This window comes from Oncorhynchus mykiss, chromosome 10 (genome assembly GCF_057628025.1).
Source record: "Oncorhynchus mykiss isolate SJ-2025 chromosome 10, ASM5762802v1, whole genome shotgun sequence".
NCBI classification, from domain to species: Eukaryota; Metazoa; Chordata; class Actinopteri; order Salmoniformes; family Salmonidae; genus Oncorhynchus; species Oncorhynchus mykiss.
In genome coordinates this window covers 32,580,135-32,603,562 of record NC_143031.1, presented here as the reverse complement: position 1 = coordinate 32,603,562, position 23,428 = coordinate 32,580,135, and the positions used below count along the sequence as shown (strand labels likewise).

General features: G+C 43.4%; 1 protein-coding gene across 2 annotated transcripts in view; it reads left to right on the top strand.

Moving 5' to 3' along the window:
* The window catches only part of LOC110533654 (protein EURL homolog), a 60,972-nt gene that overhangs the window by 22,701 nt on the left and 14,843 nt on the right, over nucleotides 1-23,428 (top strand). For both annotated transcript variants that reach the window (XM_021618082.3, XM_090186377.1), the window contains exon 3: nucleotides 18,994-19,527. In XM_021618082.3, coding sequence (XP_021473757.1) covers nucleotides 18,994-19,527 — 534 coding nt within the window. The remainder of the gene's footprint in view (nucleotides 1-18,993; nucleotides 19,528-23,428) is intronic.

The following is a 23,428-nucleotide window of genomic DNA, read 5'->3' as shown; positions in this document are numbered from 1 at the left end:
TTAAATTGAACCACAATTCCATGTGAATCCGATAACTACACTGTGCAGACTTTCCACTGTAGAGTTGGTCATCCTATCATTGATGAATGTTTCAGATGACAACCGAACTGACATCATATTCATTAAGTACCACCGCATATGTTCAATTGGTCAGATTACCAGAATATAGTTCATTTCCCTCCACCTTCTGATGTTTCCAGAATCTCTGTTAACCAAGGGATTTTCAAATGTCACATCAGTAGGGTAGAGGGAGGAAAAAGGGGGGAGGAGGTATTTATGACTGTCATAAACCTACCTCCAGGCCAACGTCATGACATATGTATGCCATGAAGTTAACCTGTCGGCGGAACCCCTCGCCAACAGCCAATGAAATTACAGGGCGCCAAATACAAATCAACAAATCTCATAAATCTAATTTCTCAAACATACAAGTATTAGGCACTGTTTTAAAGATCAAATTCTCTTTAATCCAGCCACAGTGTCTGATTTTAAAAATGCTTTACAGCAAAAGCTCCACAAACGATTGTTAGGTCACCACCAACTCACAGAAAAACCCAGCCATTTTTCCAGCCAAAGAGGAGTCACAAAAGGCACAAATAGAGAGAAAATGAATCACTAACCTTTTGATCTTCATCAGATGACACTCATAGGACTTCATGTTACACAATATATGTTTGTTTTGTTCGGTGAAGTTCATATTTATATCGAAAAATCTGATTTTACATTGGCGTGTTATGTTCAGTAGTTCCAAAACATGCAGTGAAATTGCAGAGAGCCACATGAATTCACAGAAATACTCATTATAAATGTTGATAAATTCAAGTGTTATGCATGGAACTTTAGATACACTTCTCCTTAATGCAACCGCTCTGTCAGATTAAAAAAAATTATAATAATTACGGAAAAAGCATAATCTGAGAACGGCGCTCAGACCCCAAAACAGCCAGAGAAATATCCGCCATGTTGGGTAGTCAACATTAGTCATAAATAGCATTATAAATATTCACTTACCTTTAATAATCTTCATCAAAATGCACTCCCAGGGAATCGCAGTTCCACAATAAATGCTTGTTTTGTTCGATAATGTCCATTTGTCAATTTATGTCCAAATAGCTTCGTTTGTTAGGGCGTTTGGTAAACAAATCCAAAATTGCGTTCAGCTCCAGTCGGACAAAAAGTTAGTTATATTACAGGTCGAAGAAACTTGTCAAACTAAGTATAGAATCAATCTTTAGGATGTTTTTATCATAAATGTTCAATAATGTTCCAACTGGGAGAATTCCATTGTCTGTAAAAAAGCAATGGAATGAGAGATACCTCTCATGTGAAATACGCATGACTGAGAACAAGATTGCTGGCAGGCCCCTTAGTCAAACATTTCCCATCCGGCCCCCCTTCACACGAGAAGCCTGAAACAACGTTCTAAAGAAGGTTGACATCTAGTGGAAGCCTTAGGAAGTGCAAAATAACCCATATCCCACTGTGTATTCGATAGGGGTGAGTTCAAAAACTACAAACCTTAGATTTCCCACTTCCTGTTTGGATTTTTTCTCTGGTTTTTGCCTGCCATATAAAGTTCTGTTATACTCAGACATCATGCAAACAGTTTTAGAAACTTCAGTGTTTTCTATCCAATACTAATAATAATATGCACTGAGTAGGAGGCAGCACTGAGTAGGAGGCAGTTCACTCTGGGCATGCTATTCATCCAAAAGTGAAAATGCTGCCCCCTATCGCAAAGAAGTTAATAGCAGTGACGCTATTACTGTGTAACTCCAGTAGGGCAACATCTGAACAATAGCGTACTTGGTAGTGTGTACCGGTGCTCGACCAGTTGATGAAAGCCAACATCACCCACGACAGAACGGTTGATTGTCAAGGGCAATGAATTCCGTTATCTTGGCTTTAACCTTTTGAGTTGTCTCGCTGAAATTTCCTTACTCTGGCCCTCGCTACATATTCGTCGCCAGACCCACTGGCTCCAGGTCATCTACAAGTCCATGCTAGGTAAAGCTCCGCCTTATCTCAGCTCACTGGTCACGATGGCAACACCCATCCGTAGCACGCGCTCCAGCAGGTGTATCTCACTGATCATCCCTAAAGCCAACACCTCATTTGGCCGCCTCTCGTTCCAGTACTCTGCTGCCTGTGACTGGAACGAATTGCAAAAATCGCTGAAGTTGGAGACTTTTATCTCCCTCACCAACTTCAAACATCTGCTATCTGGGCAGCTAACCGATCGCTGCAGCTGTACATAGTCTATTGGTAAATAGCCCACCCATTTTCACCTACCTCATCCCCATACTGTTTTTATTTATTTATTTTTCTGCTCTTTTGCACACCAATACCTCATGCCTTTTGCACACATTGTATATAGACTCCCCCTTTATTTTCTACTGTGTTATTGACTTGTTAATTGTTTACTCCATGTGTAACTCTGTGTTGTCTGCTCATACTGCTATGCTTTATCTTGGCCAGGTCGCAGTTGCAAATGAGAACTTGTTCTCAACTAGCCTACCTGGTTAAATAAAGGTGAAATAAAAAAATAAAAAATAAAAAAAAATGACTGCTTGACTTGTTGACTGCTCGATCCACACAGCAGACATTGTGGGCTAGGTTAGGAATGCTACGTGACGTCATTACATCATGTACCTATGCATTTTTAGCTAATATCGTCCGATTCCGATATGTTCACCAATATATTGTGCATCCCTAATTACAAGTAAGACGTAATGTGGTATATTGTTTAATTTCATTTTTTTTGTGACCGGGGTCTTTTAACCAAAATATCACAGATGAGACAAAAATTGGGAGGTTAGCGTGGAAACAAGTCAATCTCACAGGCACAAACATGAGTCTGACTAGTATCCACGTTGCTTCTCTTCCCTAGCAGTTGAAACTCAAACATTAAAAAAACAACCTAGCTTGTGAACAAAAGTCTCACTTCAGTTGACTTTCGTTTCAAGTAAATTTAACTAACTTTTATGCCTTCTAAAAATGTGTCTGTCACTCAGCTCTTCACGTGAGCACGCACAGCCCCAGCCAGGCAGTGTTGCAGCGGGAGGCCAAAATTATTTACACATTTTACAGTGTGCATTCGGTTCGTGGCCAGGGAGAGATTACCATATTCTCTAGAAAACCATAGTAACTAGCCATAGCCTACAGACAATGCAAATACCACAGCAACTCCAGGCACACGCAACCTCAGCTCACACACAGACTGGGAGATAGTAAAATGTGCATTCTAATAGGCCTATTTTCCCAACGTTGGAATGATATTCTAATATTATACATTTCCATAACATAAATAATTACATATGTGATGTCTAGTCAGCCATATCATTGTTCGAAACCTGGATGTTTTACGTAGTTTATCTTCTCTTGCTTTTAATAGCCTACAGCCAAAATAGAAAAAAGCAGATAAAAAAAAAAAATGCAAATTCTCTAAGATTTCCTGATATGCCATTGAAACCAGAATATATTATTCTACTGTCCAAAAGCATTAAGGCACAATCCTATTGTTGCATCTTCAGATATTCACTCTTTGTAAGTTTCAACCATTAGGCTGTATATCCGTCTCTGTTACATTATTAAAAACTGCTCGCATCGGGTGCGCGTTTTAGAAATGTTCTCCCGTAATAGCATTTTGTAATATTCACTCATATGGCTGAGACGAGTAAACACATTGATGCGCTTGTAATGTGAGTTAATCATAGTTGATCAACTTTTAAGCTAAATGTTTTGATCTGTTTCATCAGCCTCGTCTTTGTGTTTTAAACATTTTAGTATGGAACCACATCCCTCAACTGTCCCAAATTCTGTTTTGACAACAGGACACCCTTCATTTCGAGCCCTAGCTCTGACTGATGTGTAGCTACTTTTCGCCTGTACATTTCTCTATGTAGCTTACTTTTCTCTGGTAAAATGCTATATTAACTTCAAGCAAAACATTAGGAAATATAGCTAGCTGCGTTCTTTCTAAACAAAAAAAAGTGAATTTACTTGTGCGGCTGCTAGCCAAATTGCAGTTCTGTTGTCATCTGATGAAATGTTGTTTTCTGCCAAATGTTGCACTAATGTATTTTCTGAAAAACTATAGTTGCATGCCCCTGATCACTCTAAAGCAAAAAAAGTACAGGTGAAATTGTTTAAAACACAGATTTTCTGATGGTCTGCATTATCTAAATGCAGATTTTTCAACTTTAATGCGACTCTTGGGGCTGTTTCAGAAGACGGCTATATGCATCCAATATTTTTTGAAGATTTAACCTGATGCTCTTGAGTCAGAATACATCAGTTTCACACCAGAGATTGTTTTTCCCTGGAGCTGACAGGCCTCAGGCTGTTAAGACAGCGTAACCACCTCCAGAGTCCCCCTATCTAACCTGAGGGCTGTTATGTGTCCTGTCCTCCTGTCTATCACACAGGTGTGATGTGATCTCAGTCTCTTCTCTCAAAGACCATAGCAGACCGCGGTTCAGATGAACAGCAGCAGGATTCGGTCCAAGGCAAACCGCAGCATTCCATCCACTTCATTCCGTTACATAACGGAGATGGAATTTTTGCTGAGGCTAGTGACGTTACACACTCGCACACAGCTGGCATCATGAGAATGAAAAAGGGCAGGGGGAAATTCCAGAGAATGAAGAGAGGGGCTCAGCAGATCTGAGTCAGACACAATGCAGTGGAATGATGAAGTTGAAGCTGCCACTGTGCTGCTGTTAGGGGTCATTGTGCTGCTCTCTGGTCTAAACGGCCTGCTCATTGTGGCTGAACTCCTCACCTCGAGGTGCAAACAGCTCTGATTATGTTAAGGGCTGTGGCAGCCTGGCAGCTCCGTGTAGCCGATCTGAACAGGGGTGTTGGAGATAGAGAAACGTGCTGACTTTGCTATAGCTGATCCCAGAGCCACTATTCTACCCCCCACTGAGCACACATGGCTTTCAGTTTTGGCATTTGGGGTATTTATTTTGGAGTGGTCAAGTAATCTACAGCTTTCAGCGCTAATTCCAGTTTTGGACAAAAGGCCTTTATGAAATAATTAATAGGCCTATGTTTTGGGAATACAGTAATATTTAGGCTAATTCATTAATAATTTGCACCATATGCTGTTCAGCTCTATCTAGATTGACCTGCCTAAATATATAGCCATATACACGGAGTATACCAAATGTCAGGAACTCAGTGCCTCTCTGCTTGACATCATGGGTTAATCAAAAGAAATCAGCCAAGACCTCAGAAAAAAAATTGTAGACCTCCACAAGTCTGGTTCATCCTTGGGAGCAATTTCCAAACGCCTGAAGGTACCACGTTCATCTGTACAAACAATAGTGCGCAAGTATAAACACCATGGGACCACGTAGCAGTCATACCGCTCAGGAAGGAGACTCGTTCGGTCTCCTAGAGATGAACGTACTTTGGTGTGAAAAGTGCAAATCAATCCCAGAACAACAAAGGACCCTGTGAAGATGTTGGAGGAAACCGGTACATGCAATGTTGATGTTGATGTAACAATTGTGGAAACTGTTCCAATGGGAGGGGATGGTGTCTGTGTGGCATAGGGGAAATAAATAAGATGGAGTGCACAAACCCATATATTAAACATGAATTCATCATAATATTATTAAACATTGCCTATTAAACAAAAATATTTTATAGCTGAATGTTGATGTAACAATTACAGCGGGAATTGTGGAAACTGCTCCAATGGGAGGGGATGGAGGCTGAGTGAGAGTGAGGCACATGGGGGGGAAAAAACAGAATGCACAAAACTGTATTCATCGCAATATTAATTAAATATTAATAAAATAATTTAACCAAGACATTTTAGTATAAACACATTTGACCTGGGTAAATTAATGCCACAGGACATCGGTAGAATATATATGTAGATCTTGCATAGACGAGTCGAGTTCAGGAGCTCCGTGCTGGGTAAGGTCTCGGTCATTGTTGGGTAGATTGGCAGGGTTTAAAAGTTTTTCCATGCAAGAGAGATGTCTTAGATCATCTTCTGCAAATCTATCATTAAGGCTGTTGATCAGGTGCGAGTCTTTGCGTGAACACTTTGCCATCCCCGCTGAAGAGGAGTTTGTGGCTTTTGTAGTAACCGGGGTTGGCAGCAGTCTCATCTATGAGCTGTTGCTCATACGCCCATGTTGTCTGAGGTATATGGTAGGGCGGTCCTGGTTGCCGCAACCATCGGCTTGATGTGTGCAAGAGACACATTTTATTTATGAAAAACAGGTTCAGTTTGTCCACGATTGGAAGCACATCCAGCAAGAAATGGGTTATTTCTGTGAAGCTGTCAGGCAATTTTCTGTGCCTTTTGATGCGTGGGAGGACACAAGTGCAACACGATGTGCACCGCAGTGCACTTTGAGCTGGTACAGATTTCTCTCCCGCATTCTCTGACCCACCCCTGTGCCTTTTCCAGTCATGACACTTGACCTGTCGCTGCCCAGTCCCACCACATTTTTAAAATCGATAACCTTTGATTGGAATGTTGCTAGGACAGCATTTGTGATTTGTTTTGGCATCTCCATGCGGTATCATTACATTTGCTAAGAACAGTCTTCGCCTGGCCCTCATGCACATACCTCACAAACATCACAAGTTTCTTCTTGACTGCAACTGTCACAGATTTTAACTCTGATTTTTCCAACTTACGGACTCTGTATTTCCTGAATGCCCTTCTCAGTTAGTTTGACCGATGGCATTTTGCATTTGCGCAATGCTGAAGTGATGTGTGTAGGTGGTACTCGACTGAATGGCAGGGCAGACGCTTTTTTATTTTTGTAGCTCTATCAACACTGGAAACTTGCTGTCTGCTATTTCCTCTTTTGCCATACAGTATACAGTCCGAAGTTGCACAGTTTTGGAGTCGTCTGTTAGGGGCTCAGCAGATCTGAGTCAGACACAATGCAGTGGAATGATGAAGTTGAAGCTGCCACTGTGCTGCTGTTAGGGGTCATTGTGCTGCTCTCTGGTCTAAACGGCCTGCTCATTGTGGCTGAACTCCTCACCTCGAGGTGCAAACAGCTCTGATTATGTTAAGGGCTGTGGCAGCCTGGCAGCTCCGTGTAGCCGATCTGAACAGGGGTGTTGGAGATAGAGAAACGTGCTGACTTTGCTATAGCTGATCCCAGAGCCACTATTCTACCCCCCACTGAGCACACATGGCTTTCAGTTTTGGCATTTGGGGTATTTATTTTGGAGTGGTCAAGTAATCTACAGCTTTCAGCGCTAATTCCAGTTTTGGACAAAAGGCCTTTATGAAATAATTAATAGGCCTATGTTTTGGGAATACAGTAATATTTAGGCTAATTCATTAATAATTTGCACCATATGCTGTTCAGCTCTATCTAGATTGACCTGCCTAAATATATAGCCATATACACGGAGTATACCAAATGTCAGGAACACCTTAAGAACATTGAGTTGCTTCTCCTTTTGCCCTCAGAACAGCCTCTGTTCCTCCGGGCATGGACTCTACAAGATGTTGAAAGCATTCCACAGGGATGCTGGCCCATGTTGACTCCATTACTTGCCACAGTTGTGTCATGTTGTGTGGTGGACCATTCTTGATACACTGTTGAGTGTGAAAAACCCAGCAGCGTTACAGTTCTTGGCACCTACTACCATACCCTGGCACCTACTACCAAACATTTTGTCCTGCTGATTCACCCTCTGAATGGCACACATACACAATCCATGTCTCAATTGTCTGAAGGCTTAAAACTCCTTCTTTAAACCTGTGGATCTAACAAGTGACATCAATAAGGGCTCATAGTTTCACCTGGTCAGTCTATTTCATGTAAAGAGCATGTTTTGCACACTCCGTTTATATGAAGGCAATGCAACAGAATTTAAAAAGGTAATAACTGCTTAACTCACTGTATTAACAAGTAGTTTCTGTTCACCCCTACTGGTTAAAAGTCTCATCTTCCCCCTCCACCACTTAGTAGTGTAGCAGCAGGACTAAAGTGTGACCAGTATGTATGGTGTACTGTACACACGTGTGTTCTGTCTGTTCTCCAGGTTTAGCTCTCTTGACAGCCGTGCAAGCTCTATTTAGACATATCACCATGACCCCTGCACCATTTTTCACTACCAACCTCTTACCCCGACAACTCCGAAAATGTGTCAAGGATCTAATGTCCTTGCCTAATGTTGGCCTACACACAGACACAAACAGGTTTGAGTGAAACAATATGCAGAAAGGAAAGCAGTTACCTATAGCTTGTCATTATGGGCATAGTCTGATTCTTTGGGACCAAGGGAGTGTATTACTAATACCTAATTCACATAGGATATGCGGTATGTTGCCTGAAAAAGGAATTGGAAAATGTTTATGGTCCCCTTTCAAACAGCCACATTTTTTTTTACCACATTCTTGTCGACATTTGCCTTTATTATATTTGTCTTATTATGGATCCCCATTCCTGGGGCCCTCAGGCTCCTACTTCACTACCACATACAGTTGAAGTCGGATGTTTACATACACTTAGGTTGGAGTCATTAAAACACGTTTTTCAACCACTTTTTGTCCCCCAACACTTTTTTTGTTAACAAACTATAGTTTTGGCAAGTCTGTTGTGTCATGCACAAAGTAGATGTCCTAAGTAATTTGTCCAACAATTGTTAACAGACAGATTATTTCACTTATAATTCACTATCACAATTCCAGTGGGTCAGAAGTTTATAAACACTAAGTTGACTGTGCCTTTAAACAGCTTGGAAAATTCCAGAAAATTATGTCATGGCTTTAGAAGCTTCTGATAGGCTAATTGACATAATTTGAGTCAATTGGAGGTGTACCTGTGGATGTATTTCAAGGCCTACCTTCAAACTCAGTGCCTCTCTGCTTGACATCATGGGTTAATCAAAAGAAATCAGCCAAGACCTCAGAAAAAAAATTGTAGACCTCCACAAGTCTGGTTCATCCTTGGGAGCAATTTCCAAACGCCTGAAGGTACCACGTTCATCTGTACAAACAATAGTGCGCAAGTATAAACACCATGGGACCACGTAGCAGTCATACCGCTCAGGAAGGAGACTCGTTCGGTCTCCTAGAGATGAACGTACTTTGGTGTGAAAAGTGCAAATCAATCCCAGAACAACAAAGGACCCTGTGAAGATGTTGGAGGAAACCGGTACATGCAATGTTGATGTTGATGTAACAATTGTGGAAACTGTTCCAATGGGAGGGGATGGTGTCTGTGTGGCATAGGGGAAATAAATAAGATGGAGTGCACAAACCCATATATTAAACATGAATTCATCATAATATTATTAAACATTGCCTATTAAACAAAAATATTTTATAGCTGAATGTTGATGTAACAATTACAGCGGGAATTGTGGAAACTGCTCCAATGGGAGGGGATGGAGGCTGAGTGAGAGTGAGGCACATGGGGGGGAAAAAACAGAATGCACAAAACTGTATTCATCGCAATATTAATTAAATATTAATAAAATAATTTAACCAAGACATTTTAGTATAAACACATTTGACCTGGGTAAATTAATGCCACAGGACATCGGTAGAATATATATGTAGATCTTGCATAGACGAGTCGAGTTCAGGAGCTCCGTGCTGGGTAAGGTCTCGGTCATTGTTGGGTAGATTGGCAGGGTTTAAAAGTTTTTCCATGCAAGAGAGATGTCTTAGATCATCTTCTGCAAATCTATCATTAAGGCTGTTGATCAGGTGCGAGTCTTTGCGTGAACACTTTGCCATCCCCGCTGAAGAGGAGTTTGTGGCTTTTGTAGTAACCGGGGTTGGCAGCAGTCTCATCTATGAGCTGTTGCTCATACGCCCATGTTGTCTGAGGTATATGGTAGGGCGGTCCTGGTTGCCGCAACCATCGGCTTGATGTGTGCAAGAGACACATTTTATTTATGAAAAACAGGTTCAGTTTGTCCACGATTGGAAGCACATCCAGCAAGAAATGGGTTATTTCTGTGAAGCTGTCAGGCAATTTTCTGTGCCTTTTGATGCGTGGGAGGACACAAGTGCAACACGATGTGCACCGCAGTGCACTTTGAGCTGGTACAGATTTCTCTCCCGCATTCTCTGACCCACCCCTGTGCCTTTTCCAGTCATGACACTTGACCTGTCGCTGCCCAGTCCCACCACATTTTTAAAATCGATAACCTTTGATTGGAATGTTGCTAGGACAGCATTTGTGATTTGTTTTGGCATCTCCATGCGGTATCATTACATTTGCTAAGAACAGTCTTCGCCTGGCCCTCATGCACATACCTCACAAACATCACAAGTTTCTTCTTGACTGCAACTGTCACAGATTTTAACTCTGATTTTTCCAACTTACGGACTCTGTATTTCCTGAATGCCCTTCTCAGTTAGTTTGACCGATGGCATTTTGCATTTGCGCAATGCTGAAGTGATGTGTGTAGGTGGTACTCGACTGAATGGCAGGGCAGACGCTTTTTTATTTTTGTAGCTCTATCAACACTGGAAACTTGCTGTCTGCTATTTCCTCTTTTGCCATACAGTATACAGTCCGAAGTTGCACAGTTTTGGAGTCGTCTGTTAACTTTTCTGCCTCTTCCAATGTTCCTACAAAACATTTACGGTCTGAAGCAATACTGCATCCCTGTTTTTATTTTTATTTTTTTTATTTCACCTTTATTTAACCAGGTAGGCTAGTTGAGAACAAGTTCTCATTTGCAACTGCGACCTGGCCAAGATAAGGCATAGCAGTGTGAACAGACAACACAGAGTTACACATGGAGTAAACAATTAACAAGTCAATAACACAGTAGAAAAAAGGGGAGTCTATATACATTGTGTGCAAAAGGCATGAGAAGGTAGGTGAATAATTACAATTATGCAGATTAACACTGGAGTGATAAATGATCAGATGGTCATGTACAGGTAGAGATATTGGTGTGCAAAAGAGCAGAAAAGTAAATAAATAAAAACAGTATGGGGATGTGGTAGGTGAAAATGGGTGGGCTATTTACCAATAGACTATGTACAGCTGCAGCGATCGGTTAACTGCTCAGATAGCAGATGTTTGAAGTTGGTGAGGGAGATAAAAGTCTCCAACTTCAGCGATTTTTGCAATTCGTTCCAGTCACAGGCAGCAGAGAACTGGAACGAAAGGCGGCCAAATGAGGTGTTGGCTTTAGGGATGATCAGTGAGATACACCTGCTGGAGCGCGTGCTACGGATGGGTGTTGCCATCGTAACCAGTGAACTGAGATAAGGCGGAGCTTTACCTAGCATGGACTTGTAGATGACCTGGAGCCAGTGGGTCTGGCGACGAATATGTAGCGAGGGCCAGCCGACTAGAGCATACAAGTCGCAGTGGTGGGTGGTATAAGGTGCTTTAGTGACAAAACGGATGGCACTGTGATAAACTGCATCTAGTTTGCTGAGTAGAGTGTTGGAAGCAATTTTGTAGATGACATCGCCGAAGTCGAGGATCGGTAGGATAGTCAGTTTTATTAGGGTAAGTTTGGCGGCGTGAGTGAAGGAGGCTTTGTTGCGGAATAGAAAGCCGACTCTTGATTTTCGATTGGAGATGTTTGATATGGGTCTGGAAGGAGAGTTTAGAGTCTAGCCAGACACCTAGGTACTTATAGATGTCCACATATTCAAGGTCGGAGCCATCCAGGGTGGTGATGCTGGTCAGGTGTGCGGGTGCAGGCAGCGAACGGTTGAAAAGCATGCATTTGGTTTTACTAGCGTTTAAGAGCAGTTGGAGGCCACGGAAGGAGTGCTGTATGGCATTGAAGCTCGTTTGGAGGTTAGATAGCACAGTGTCCAAGGACGGGCCGGAAGTATATAGAATGGTGTCGTCTGCGTAGAGGTGGATCAGGGAATCGCCCGCAGCATGAGAAACATCATTGATATATATATTGATATATATCATTGAGAAAAGAGTCGGCCCAAGAATTGAACCCTGTGGCACCCCCATAGAGACTGCCAGAGGACCGGACAGCATACCCCTCCGATTTGACACACTGAACTCTGTCTGCAAAGTAATTGGTGAACCAGGCAAGGCAGTCATCCGAAAAACCGAGGCTACTGAGTCTGCCGATAAGAATACGGTGATTGACAGAGTTGAAAGCCTTGGCAAGGTCTATGAAGACGGCTGCACAGTACTGTCTTTTATCGATGGCGGTTATGATATCGTTTAGTACCTTGAGCGTGGCTGAGGTACACCCGTGACCGGCTTGGAAACCAGATTGCACAGCGGAGAAGGTACGGTGGGATTCGAGATGGTCAGTGACCTGTTTGTTGACTTGGCTTTCGAAGACCTTAGATAGGCAGGGCAGGATGGATATAGGTCTGTAACAGTTTGGGTCCAGGGTGTCGCCCCCTTTGAAGAGGGGGATGACTGCGGCAGCTTTCCAATCCTTGGGGATCTCAGACGATATGAAAGAGAGGTTGAACAGGCTGGTAATAGGGGTTGCGACAATGGCGGCGGATAGTTTCAGGAATAGAGGGTCCAGATTGTCAAGCCCAGCTGATTTGTACGGGTCCAGGTTTTGCAGCTCTTTCAGAACATCTGCTATCTGGATTTGGTAAAGGAGAACCTGGAGAGGCTTGGGGGGGGGGCGAGGCGAGCAGTTGGCCGAGGTTGGAGTAGCCAGGCGGAAGGCATGGCCAGCCATTTAGAAATGCTTGTTGAAGTTTTCGATAATCATGGATTTATCGGTGGTGACCGTGTTACCTAGCCTCAGTGCAGTGGGCAGCTGGGAGAAGGTGCTCTTGTTCTCCATGGACTTCAGTGTCCCAGAACTTTTTGGAGTTGGAGCTACAGGATGCAAACTTCTGCCTGAAGAAGTTGGCTTTAGCTTTCCTGACTGACTGTGTGTATTGGTTCCTGACTTCCCTGAACAGTTGCATATCGCGGGGACTATTCGATGTTATTGCAGTCCGCCACAGGATGTTTTTGTGCTGGTCGAGGGCAGTCAGGTCTGGAGTGAACCAGGGGCTATATCTGTTCTTAGTTCTGCATTTTTTGAACGGAGCATGCTTATCTAAAATGGTGAGGAAGTTACTTTTAAAGAAAGACCAGGCATCCTCAACTGACGGGATGAGGTCAATGTCCTTCCAGGATACCCGGGCCAGGTCGATTAGAAAGGCCTGCTCACAGAAGTGTTTTAGGGTGGTCGATCTGCATGGTGTTTTTATGCACTTTTCTAATAGGTTGCGCAGCCTGTGGTGAAGGAATTATTTTTTTCCCACACTTCTCACTTAAACATGTACTACTTTTTCCTTTTCTGTGGGAGATTAGCATTAGCTACAGCATTCTCTTCTACCCTAGCTGTTTCTGTTGCTGCGATCTCTTGTCACTTTCTCGGTCACAGTCTCCGTCTGTCGCACTCTGCCTCACTTTCATTTCAATTTGCGGAGGTGTTTAAGAACCTTTTTATAGTTTTTGGTTGCGTTAATTGACTTGTCATTGTTTGTTGGCTAGCCATTCCAATTATTCAAGTTTTTTTTTCTTCAGAATTCCAGCGGTTTAAACAGAGTACCTAGCAACGAAAATGCCACTGACAATATCTTCCGCCACACACTCCTGTCCCGCACTGCCGCAGAGACAGTGTGTTTTGGATGAAACTTTTCGAATAACCACAGCGAGTCTATTTTAAATATTAACATTGAGTGTCATGGTCAGTACACCTGCGTTTTTCAGAATGCAACACATTTTTTTTTCCTGTGTAAAAAATAAATAAATAAATCCAGTGTAAAAACGCAGAATTCTGCATTCTGATTGGATCATGTCTCTCTCTGCTTCCTTAGCTGTAGCATTTCGGGTTGGAGTTACTTACTCACCATTATAGCATGATGACAGATCATTCCTCATGTAATATTTACCTGCCCTAAATATGGTTCCCTTTTAGCTTTTACTTAGACAGCGTTCAATCCAAACAGGAGTTCCTCTGCTATCTATGCTTTTGCTCAGACACCATTCAAAACAGGAGTCTGACGGCATGGTGAATGTTTTGCACAATGCTTGGATGATGAGGCTGCTCTGTGGCTTTGTTTCTCTGAAGGCCAGGTAAACAGCTTGAACCGGAGATGTGCTAAAGCTAACAAAAGGATGATTCACAGGCCAGTGTTCTGTGTTCACACAAGCCTGTTGCTCATCAGCTGCAGTGTTATGCTGCTGCTTATTTCCCTGACGAGTTGACTGCAACTGTCTGAGTCGTTTACTCACCGCTGAATGGTGTTTGTGTGACAGAAAGAGTATTGCTAGCCAATATCCATAGCTTCTAAGCTGCTTAGCTCTGGGCTGGTACACTGCTCTGGTTGTGGGCCTGTGATTTGACTATTTATTTATTTTATTTTTTTATTTAAATGGGACAGACCCGTCAGTAGTCTGCCTAATTTATCTGATTGGGCTTAAGGCATTGCTCTTGTCTGGGCGGCTTATGGAGACCCTGGTAACTGCTGAGCAGGTTGGGTTTTTAAGGAATGTTCTGTAGCCAGCGACACAGACACAACACTGTCCCAGGTCAGCTTTCCAAGCCTCAAGTATATATAACTAATCCACCACAGAGCTGTCTCTCAGTGCTCAGGGTACACACACACACACACACACACACACACACACACACACACACACACAGAATGATTGTATAGGCCAAATTGTTCTTAAACACAATATGCTTGTTTATTTTTTTCTACTTTACCTTGGGTTGGTTTAACACAAGCAAGTCAGCTATTGTGTCTTAAATCTTACGGCGTTGAACAACTTGATGCTTTCCTGTTTGCTTTTCTCTGTATTTTGTTACAGGCAGCCAAGCTGCTCGCTGTGCGTGCAAGTGAGCTAGGCTGGCTGAAGGTCTTCCTCTTTGTCTGGTATATGGCTTTAGTTAAGTGTGTCTTCCTGTTGTTGGCCCTGACATTAATGTAACACACCAGGAAATGGCCTGATCATGTTGACCTGATTTTAGTTTGCCCTCTCACTTTAAAAAAAAATTTTTTTCTTAAAGTTGAGGCTAATGCTTTCTGATGACTGATATGGACTGAATTCTCACTTTGCATATTTAGAGTTATTGTATAGGCCTAGTGCAATAGGCTAGTCATTTGGTGGCCGTATGCCTTTTTACATCTCCTCTCTTTCCTAGAGGTGTGTTTGCGGTGAACCTACCTAACGAGCATCCGCTTTACTGCCTCTCACTGTGTCTTGATCTTGACTAATCCCCTAGTTTCATGTTCCAGCATGTCTGTCTGCGTGATAGAAATGTAGGCCAGGAGGAAAAAGACTGAAGACAATGCTTGTACAAACACACCCACTAGCTAGCTTGCTTGCTAACTTGTTCTCACACACTGCATTCAGTGTTTACATCATTGTCAGTCCACAACACTGCCCCCAGGTTACTTTAAGGTGAGTTTTTTTTATTTTATTTATTTTTTTAAACTTTGGGTGTGGTATATGTGGTAAATTCTCCTGCATTTCTTCTGTGTTAAGTGGGTTAGAGAGTGAATGACCTCTTGCAGTCTGAGTTTAGGAAATGTTGTGGTATCCCAGGTGATCCTCTCCCTCTGAGGAAGCTGGAGGCTCTGTTATGACTCAAATACCCTCACTCTGGAGCGCACACACCACAGCAGAGCAACTTCTCTTAAATAGTTACTCAATGAGATTCTTCAGAAGGATTTAAGTAATGTCCTTAAAAAGGAGGGTCAACGCTTTTATTTTTGCAAAGATGGTAGCCTACTTGACTCTGGTCTTATTTTACAAATTCTGTGAACCTAAAATGCAGTGTTGGCCTATTTTTGAAAAGCCATTTTTAGATATTGAGTAGATTGTGAGACAAAATTCAGCCTAGTGGGTATCTGTCCTTTTAAGATGGGTAAATCTCTCCCAGCTCTGCTCTCTCCCTGGTTCAGAAGCTCATTATCCCCAAGACCAGGGCTGCCCAATACTTTTCCTGGAGATGTACTGTCCTGTAGGTTTTCGGTCCAACCCTAATTTAGCATATCTGATTCAGCTAGTTAAGGTCTTGTTGAGCAGATAATTAGTAGAATCAGGTCTGCCTTCCTCAACATCTTACATACGCATGCCCCATTCAATAAATTTAGAACCAGGAACAGATATAGCCCTTGGTTCTCTCCAGACCTGACTGCCCATAACCAACACAAACATCCTATGGCGTTCTGCATTAGCATCGAACAGCCCGCGTGATATGCAACTTTTCAAGGAAGCTAGAAACCAATATACACAGGCAGTTAGAAAAGCCAAGGCTAGCTTTTTCAAGCTGAAATTTGCTTCCTGCAACAAACTCAAAAACATTCTGGGACACTGTAAAGTCCATGGAGAATAAGTACACCTCCTCCCATCTGCCCACGGCACTGAGGATAGGAAACACTGTCACCACCGATAAATCCACCATAATAGAGAATTTCAAGAAGCATTTTTCTACGGCTGGCCATGCTTTCCACCTGGTTACCCCTACCTCGGTCAACAGCACTGCACACCCCACAGCAACTCACCCAAGCCTTCCCCATTTCTCCTTCTCCTAAATCCAGTCAGCGGATGTTCTGAAAGAGCTGCAAAATCTGGACCCCTACAAATCAGCCGGGCTAGACAATCTGGACCCTTGCTAAAATTATCTGCCGAAATTGTTGCAACCCCTATTACTATCCTGTTCAACCTCTCTTTCGTGTCATCTGAGATTCCCATAGATTGGAAAGCAGCTGCGGTCATCCTCTTCTTCAAAGGGGGGGACACTCTTGACCCAAACTGCTACAGACCTATATCTATCCTACCCTGCCTTTCTAAAGTCTTTTGAAAGCCAAGTCAACAAACAGATTACCGACCATTTTGAATCCCACCATACCTTCTCCGCTATGCAATCTGGTTTCAGAGCTGGTCATGGGTGCACCTCAGTCACGCTCAAGGTCCTAAACGATATCTTAACCGCCGTCAATAAGAAACAATACTGTGCAGCCGTATTTATTGACCTGGCCAAGGCTTTCGACTCTGTCAATCACCACATCCTCATCGGCAGACTCTATAGCCTTGGTTTCTCAAATGATTGCCTCGCCTGGTTCACCAACTACTTCTCTGATAGAGTTCAGTGTGTCAAATCGGAGGGCCTGTTGTCCGGACCTCTGGCAGTCTCTATGGGGGTGCCACAGGGTTCAATTCTTGGACCAACTCTCTTCTCTGTGTACGTCAATGATGTCACTCTTGCTGCTGGTGAGTCTCTGATCCACCTCTACGCAGACGACACCATTCTGTATACTTCTGGCCCTTCTTTGGACACTGTGTTAACTAACCTCCAAACGAGCTTCAATGCCATACAACTCTCCTTCCATGGCCTCCAATGGCTCTTAAATACAAGTTAAACGAAATGCATGCTCTTCAACCGATCGCTACCTGCCCGCCCATCCAACATCACTACTCTGGACGGTTCTGACTTAGAATACGTGGACAACTACAAATACCTAGGTGTCTGGTTAGACTCCTTCCAGACTCACATCAAACATCTCCAATCCAAAGTTAAATCTAGAATTGGCTTCCTATTTTGCAACAAAGCATCCTTCACTCATGCCAAACATACCCTTGTAAAACTGACCATCCTACCGATCCTCGACTTCGGCGTCGTCATTTACAGAATAGCCTCCAATACCCTACTCAATAAATTGGATGCAGTCTATCACAGTGCCATCCGTTTTGTCACCAAAGCCCCATATACTACCCACCACTGCGACCTGTACGCTCTCGTTGGCTGGCCCTCGCTTCATACCTGTCGCCAAACCCACTGGCTCCAGGTCATCTACAAGACCCTGCTAGGTAAAGTCCCACCTTATCTCAGCTCGCTGGTCACCATAGCAGCACCCACCTGTAGCACACGCTCCAGCAGGTATATCTCTCTGGTCACCCCCATAACCAATTCTTCCTTTGGCCACCTCTCCTTCCAGTTCTCTGCTGCCAATGACTGGAACGAACTGCAAAAATCTCTGAAACTGGAAACACTTATCCCCCTCACTAGCTTTAAGCACCAGCTGTCAGAGCAGCTCATAGATTACTGCACCTGTACATAGACCATCTATAATTTAGCCCAAACAACTACCTCTCCCCCAACTTATTTATTTATTTTGCTCCTTTGCACCCCATTATTTTTATCTCTACGTTGCACATTCTTTCACTGCAAATCTACCATTCCAGTGTTTTACTTGCTATATTGTATTTACTTCGCCACCATGGCCTTTTTTTTGTTGCCCTTTCCTCCCTTATCTCACCTCATTTGCTCACATTGTATATAGACTTATATCTCTACTGTATTATTGACTATGTTTGTTTTACTCCATGTGTAACTCTTATGTTTCAAACTGCTTTGCTTTATTTTGACCAGGTCGCAATTGTAAATGAGAACTTGTTCTCAACTTGCCTACCTGGTTAAATAAAGGTGAAATAAAATAAAACTACATCGCAGTGTTGTGGCGTCACTACAGCCTGGGGTTCGATCCCAGGCTTTGTAACAACCGGCCGTGACTGGGAGTCACATAGGGTGGCACACAATTGGCCCAGTGTCGTCCGGGTTAGGAGAGGGTTTGGCCAGGGGGACTTGGCTCATCGCATTCTAGAGACTCCTTGTGGCGGGCCGGGTGCCTGCAGGCTGACTCCGGTTGTTAGCTGAACGGTGTTTCCTCCGATACATTGGTGCAGCTGGCTTCCGTGTTAAGAAGTGCGGCTTGGCGGGTCATGTTTCGGAGAGTGCAGGCCTCGACCTTCGCCTCTCCCGAGCCAGTTGGGGTTGCAGCAATGAGACAAGATCGTAATCACGAAATTGGGGCAATAAAGGGGGTAAAAATGTACAACAAAATATATATCTTTAGTGGCTTGTATTTGAAAAAAAGAGCAAAGCCAACAGTACCTAATTTCAGTTCTTAGTCCTCTGTTTCCTAGAAATGTAGCCAATGCTTTGATATACATATTTCATTGATTGCTAAACAGAACATGTAACTGTCTTCGTTAACTGATTGCTCACTCCCTCCAGGTGTGTCTCATGCCACCCTCCTGCACACCAAATCCCTACGGGGCCACCGGGAGTGTTTTGAGAAGTATCACCTCATTGCCAACCAGAAGCTGTCCCGCTCCAAGGTCTCCCGCAGTCCCTACGAGGGCATGAAGCTGGCCCTTAGCCAGAAGATCAGCCGCATTGTGCAGTACGCCCAGAACAAAGACTCTGTCAGCTCAGAGGGGAGTCCTGGCCGTCGGGGGGGCAAGCACCAGCTCCTCTGCTACAGCCAGAATGGAGACCGTAAACTACTGCCCCAGTCGGATGCCCAGGTGCCCCGCTACACCCCACGCTGGAACCAGGGGATTGGGGCAGGAGGGCTGCCGGACTACGCCACGAGTATGCTGGAGTGCCACTCGGCCGAGGAGCTGGGGCTACTGGAGGACGGGCGCGACCTCGGGGCCCTGTGGGGGGTCACAGGGAGGAGGGGCCATCTTCACCGCAGCCACAGCCAGTCTTCTGGAGGAGACCACCAGACACTGCATTCAAACAATGGTCACAGCAGAGACGAGTGTGAGTTTGCAGTCAGCCTCATTTACTTTACACCACTAACAGTAATTAGCCTTCCTCCATTCCTAAAACACCACACTGGGTGTGGTCAGATTTTCTCTACTCCTCTGTTCTCCAGGAGTGTGTTCTCGTTCACACCCCCCCCCCCCCCCATGGATTAAAAGCACTGCATTGGTGTAGCATTAGCGTGGCTAGATGGAGCCTCGCGGAAAGAGTGCACCATTTTAGGAGAAGGGTAGATAAGTCAGACTATAGCCAGATTGTTATTTAGCTGGTTTCTGAGCCTCTATAGGCTCCTTGTGAACTAGGCTTCCCTAAAATGGGAAGCCTGGGGAAGTTCCATGGAAGAAATCCTCTAAAGAGGGGTCAGAACCCGCCGTAAATATGTGACGTCTTGCAACACGTCAAACCAATCAAATGTCTTGTTTGGGTGGTGCTCCAAAGATGCTCACCAGGTTAGTGCTGTAGGAGCAACAGTGTGTGAGGACTAAACATTTTCAACAAAACAAGCACTGGTGACATTTCACAATGTTTTTGCAGCACACTGGTTTTCACAGCCTTTCACTGTTATTTCGAGATGAGCTAAAGCTGCAGCAAGAGGGGAGAAATGGTCTACAATGCTGTATCAATATCAATATTTTGACCTTTCTGAAGTGATATTTGGCTGTAAAGGCTAGCATGAGGGACAAGTAACTAGCCACGATGAGGTTCGTTTTGAGAAAAGTCAGCCAACCTTGTAAACTACCTAGGTATAACTAGCTAGCTAGCTACTATATAGCCAACAAAATGTGAATAAGCATATTATTGATCTGAAAGGTTAGCTGTGTTAGCCCAGTTGCTAGCTTATCCAGAGTCAGTGATACATAGAGCAACCATGTACTGTGTCCATAAGGGAAATGCCATTTTGCCTCAAATTAATTAAATTAAATTAAATTAACCTCATTAAATGTTACCTGTAATGCTGATCTCCAGTAGCCTAATTGTCATCTCCTTATTTTCATATACTGTAACTAAATTACAAGGATTGGATTGGCACTGAATATTATGTCAGTGCCTAAATGGCATGTACAGCGTCTGGAATATGGTTGGCCTCCTATACATTGTCTATTGTTATGTTATCAGTTGAAATTGAGCTTAGTTTAGTTTAACTTGTAAACAATGTGTGAGTTTAGCTTTTCTCTGCTTCAGATGCCCATAAGGCCAGTAATGTCATCATACTGTAGGCTTATTGATGCATGCCATATGATAAGCTGCAGATTGGATTCACAGAGCTGATATACTGAGAGAGAGTGACAATCAAATAAAACAGATTGGAGATCTTACAACTAGACAAAAAGGATCGTACAACTAGACTAATTTTAGAATACAACACCGACACGTTAGAGACAGAACCCTTTCCCCTCTTTATTGCAGGATTGTGATGTGGTTAATCAACATTGATAATAGTTTAACAATTAAAACAAGTTCAAACACTCGCTTCACTTCAAAGAATCAACACTTCATCGCTTCAAAATGTACACATATGTGAACTTGTATGTAAAGATTAGACATCTTAGTCTAAATAACAATGGATAATTGAGTAGTAACATGTAAGCTATTATTACTAAAGCATAATTTCAGGTGAACCAAATAACTCCATACCAGCGGTGGCCAACCTTGCTCCACTGATCCCTGATCTACTGGGTGAGCAGACTTCTATTCCAGCCCAGCAATGGCACACTTGAACTCTTTAGATTTGATAAGTTGAATCCTGGTGTGTTAATGCTGTGCTGAAACAGAACCCTGCTACACCCAGCAGACCTCCAGCAGGGTTGTCCTGCTCCAATTGAAATAGGTTTATACATTGTGTGATGTTTCACTATATTTTTGTATACATTTGCTAACATAGGCCTACACATACAGTGGGGAGAACATGTATTTGATACACTGCCGATTTTGCAGGTTTTCCTACTTAAAAAGCATGTAGAGGTCTGTAATTTTTAGCATAGGTACACTTCAACTGTGAGAGACGGAATCATAAACAAAAATCCAGAAAATCACATTGTATGATTTTTAAGTAATTAATTAGCATTCTATTGCATGACATAAGTATTTGATCACCTACCAACCAGTAAGAATTCCGGCTCTCACAGACCTGTTAGTTTTTCTTTAAGAAGCCCTCCTGTTCTCCACATTACCTGTATTAACTGCACCTGTTTGAACTCGTTACCTGTATAAAAGACACCTGTCCACACACTCAATCAAACAGACTCCAACCTCTCCACAATGGCCAAGACCAGACAGCTGTGTTAGGACATCAGGGATAAAATTGTAGACCTGCACAAGGCTGGGATGGGCTACAGGACAATAGGCAAGCAGCTTGGTGAGAAGGCAACAACTGTTGGCGCAATTATTCGAAAATTGAATAAATTCAAGATGACGGTCAATCACCCTCGGTCTGGGGCTCCTTGCAAGATCTCACCTCGTGGGGCATCAATGATCATGAGGAAGGTGAGGGATCAGCCCAGAACTACATGGCAAGACCTGGTCAATGACCTGAAGAGAGCTGGGACCACAGTCTCAAAGAAAACCATTAGTAACACACTACGCCGTCATGGATTAAAATCCTGCAGCGCACGCAAGGTCCCCCTGCTTAAGCCAGTGCATGTCCAGGCCCGTCTGAAGTTTGCCAATGACCAAGGAATGGGAGAAGGTCATGTGGTCTGATGAGACAAAAATAGAGCTTTTTGGTCTAAACTTCACTCGCTGTGTTTGGAGGAAGAAGAAGGATGAGTACAACCCCAAGAACACCATACCAACCGTGAAGCTTGGAGGTGCAGACATCATTCTTTGGGGATGCTTTTCTGCAAAGGAGACAGGACGACTGCACCGTATTGAGGGGAGGATGGATGGGGCCATGCATCGCGAGATCTTGGCCAACAACCTCCTTCCCTCAGTAAGAGCATTGAAGATGGGTCGTGGCTGGGTCTTCCAGCATGACAACGACCCGAAACACACAGCCAGGGCAACTAAGGAGTGGCTCCGTAAGAAGCATCTCAAGGTCCTGGAGTGGCCTAACCAGTCTCTAGATCTGAACCCAATAGAAAATCTTTGGAGGGAGCTGAAAGTCCGTATTGCCCAGCGACAGTTCCAAAACCTGAAGGATCTGGAGAAGGTCTGTATGGAGGAGTGGGCCAAAATCCCTGCTGCAGTGTGTGCAAACCTGGTCAAGAACTACAGGAAACTTATGATCTCTGTAATTGCAAACAGGTTTCTGTACCAAATATTAAGTTCTGCTTTTCTGATGTATCAAATACTTATGTCATGCAAATTAATTACTTAAAAATCATACAATGTGACTTTCTGGATTGTTGTTTTAGATTCCGTCTCTCACAGTTGAAGTGTACCTATGATAAAAATGACAGACCTCTACATGCTTTGTAAGTAGGAAACACTGCCGATTTTGCAGGTTATCAAATACTTGTTCTCCCCACTGTATAACCCATGGCATATAGGATATACCCTTAGTTTCTTGTGACATTAATTGGGACCTCTCTTCATATGCAAACAGGCTTTTACAGCTTTCCATGTCTGAGGACAGAAAACATCACAAGAAACAGTCTTCATTATTTAAATTAGACAGCACTGAATATGATGTTGCGATTATCAAAGTTTTCCTCTAGGGACTGGAGCTGGAGAATCTTTTCATAATATCCTCCCACAAAGTGACCTGCCCTTTCCAGTAGCCTACACTCTCCCTTTACTGTAGCTGGAGCTGCAATTTCACCCTCTCATGTAGTGTTGCACGGTATTCCGAAACTTCGGTACTTTTTTGATACTAGAACATGAAAAGCGGTTCGGTACTAGAATTTTTGTTGCTTCAGGTACTTCTGTCAAATATGTCTCACAGCTCAAGCCTGTCTAT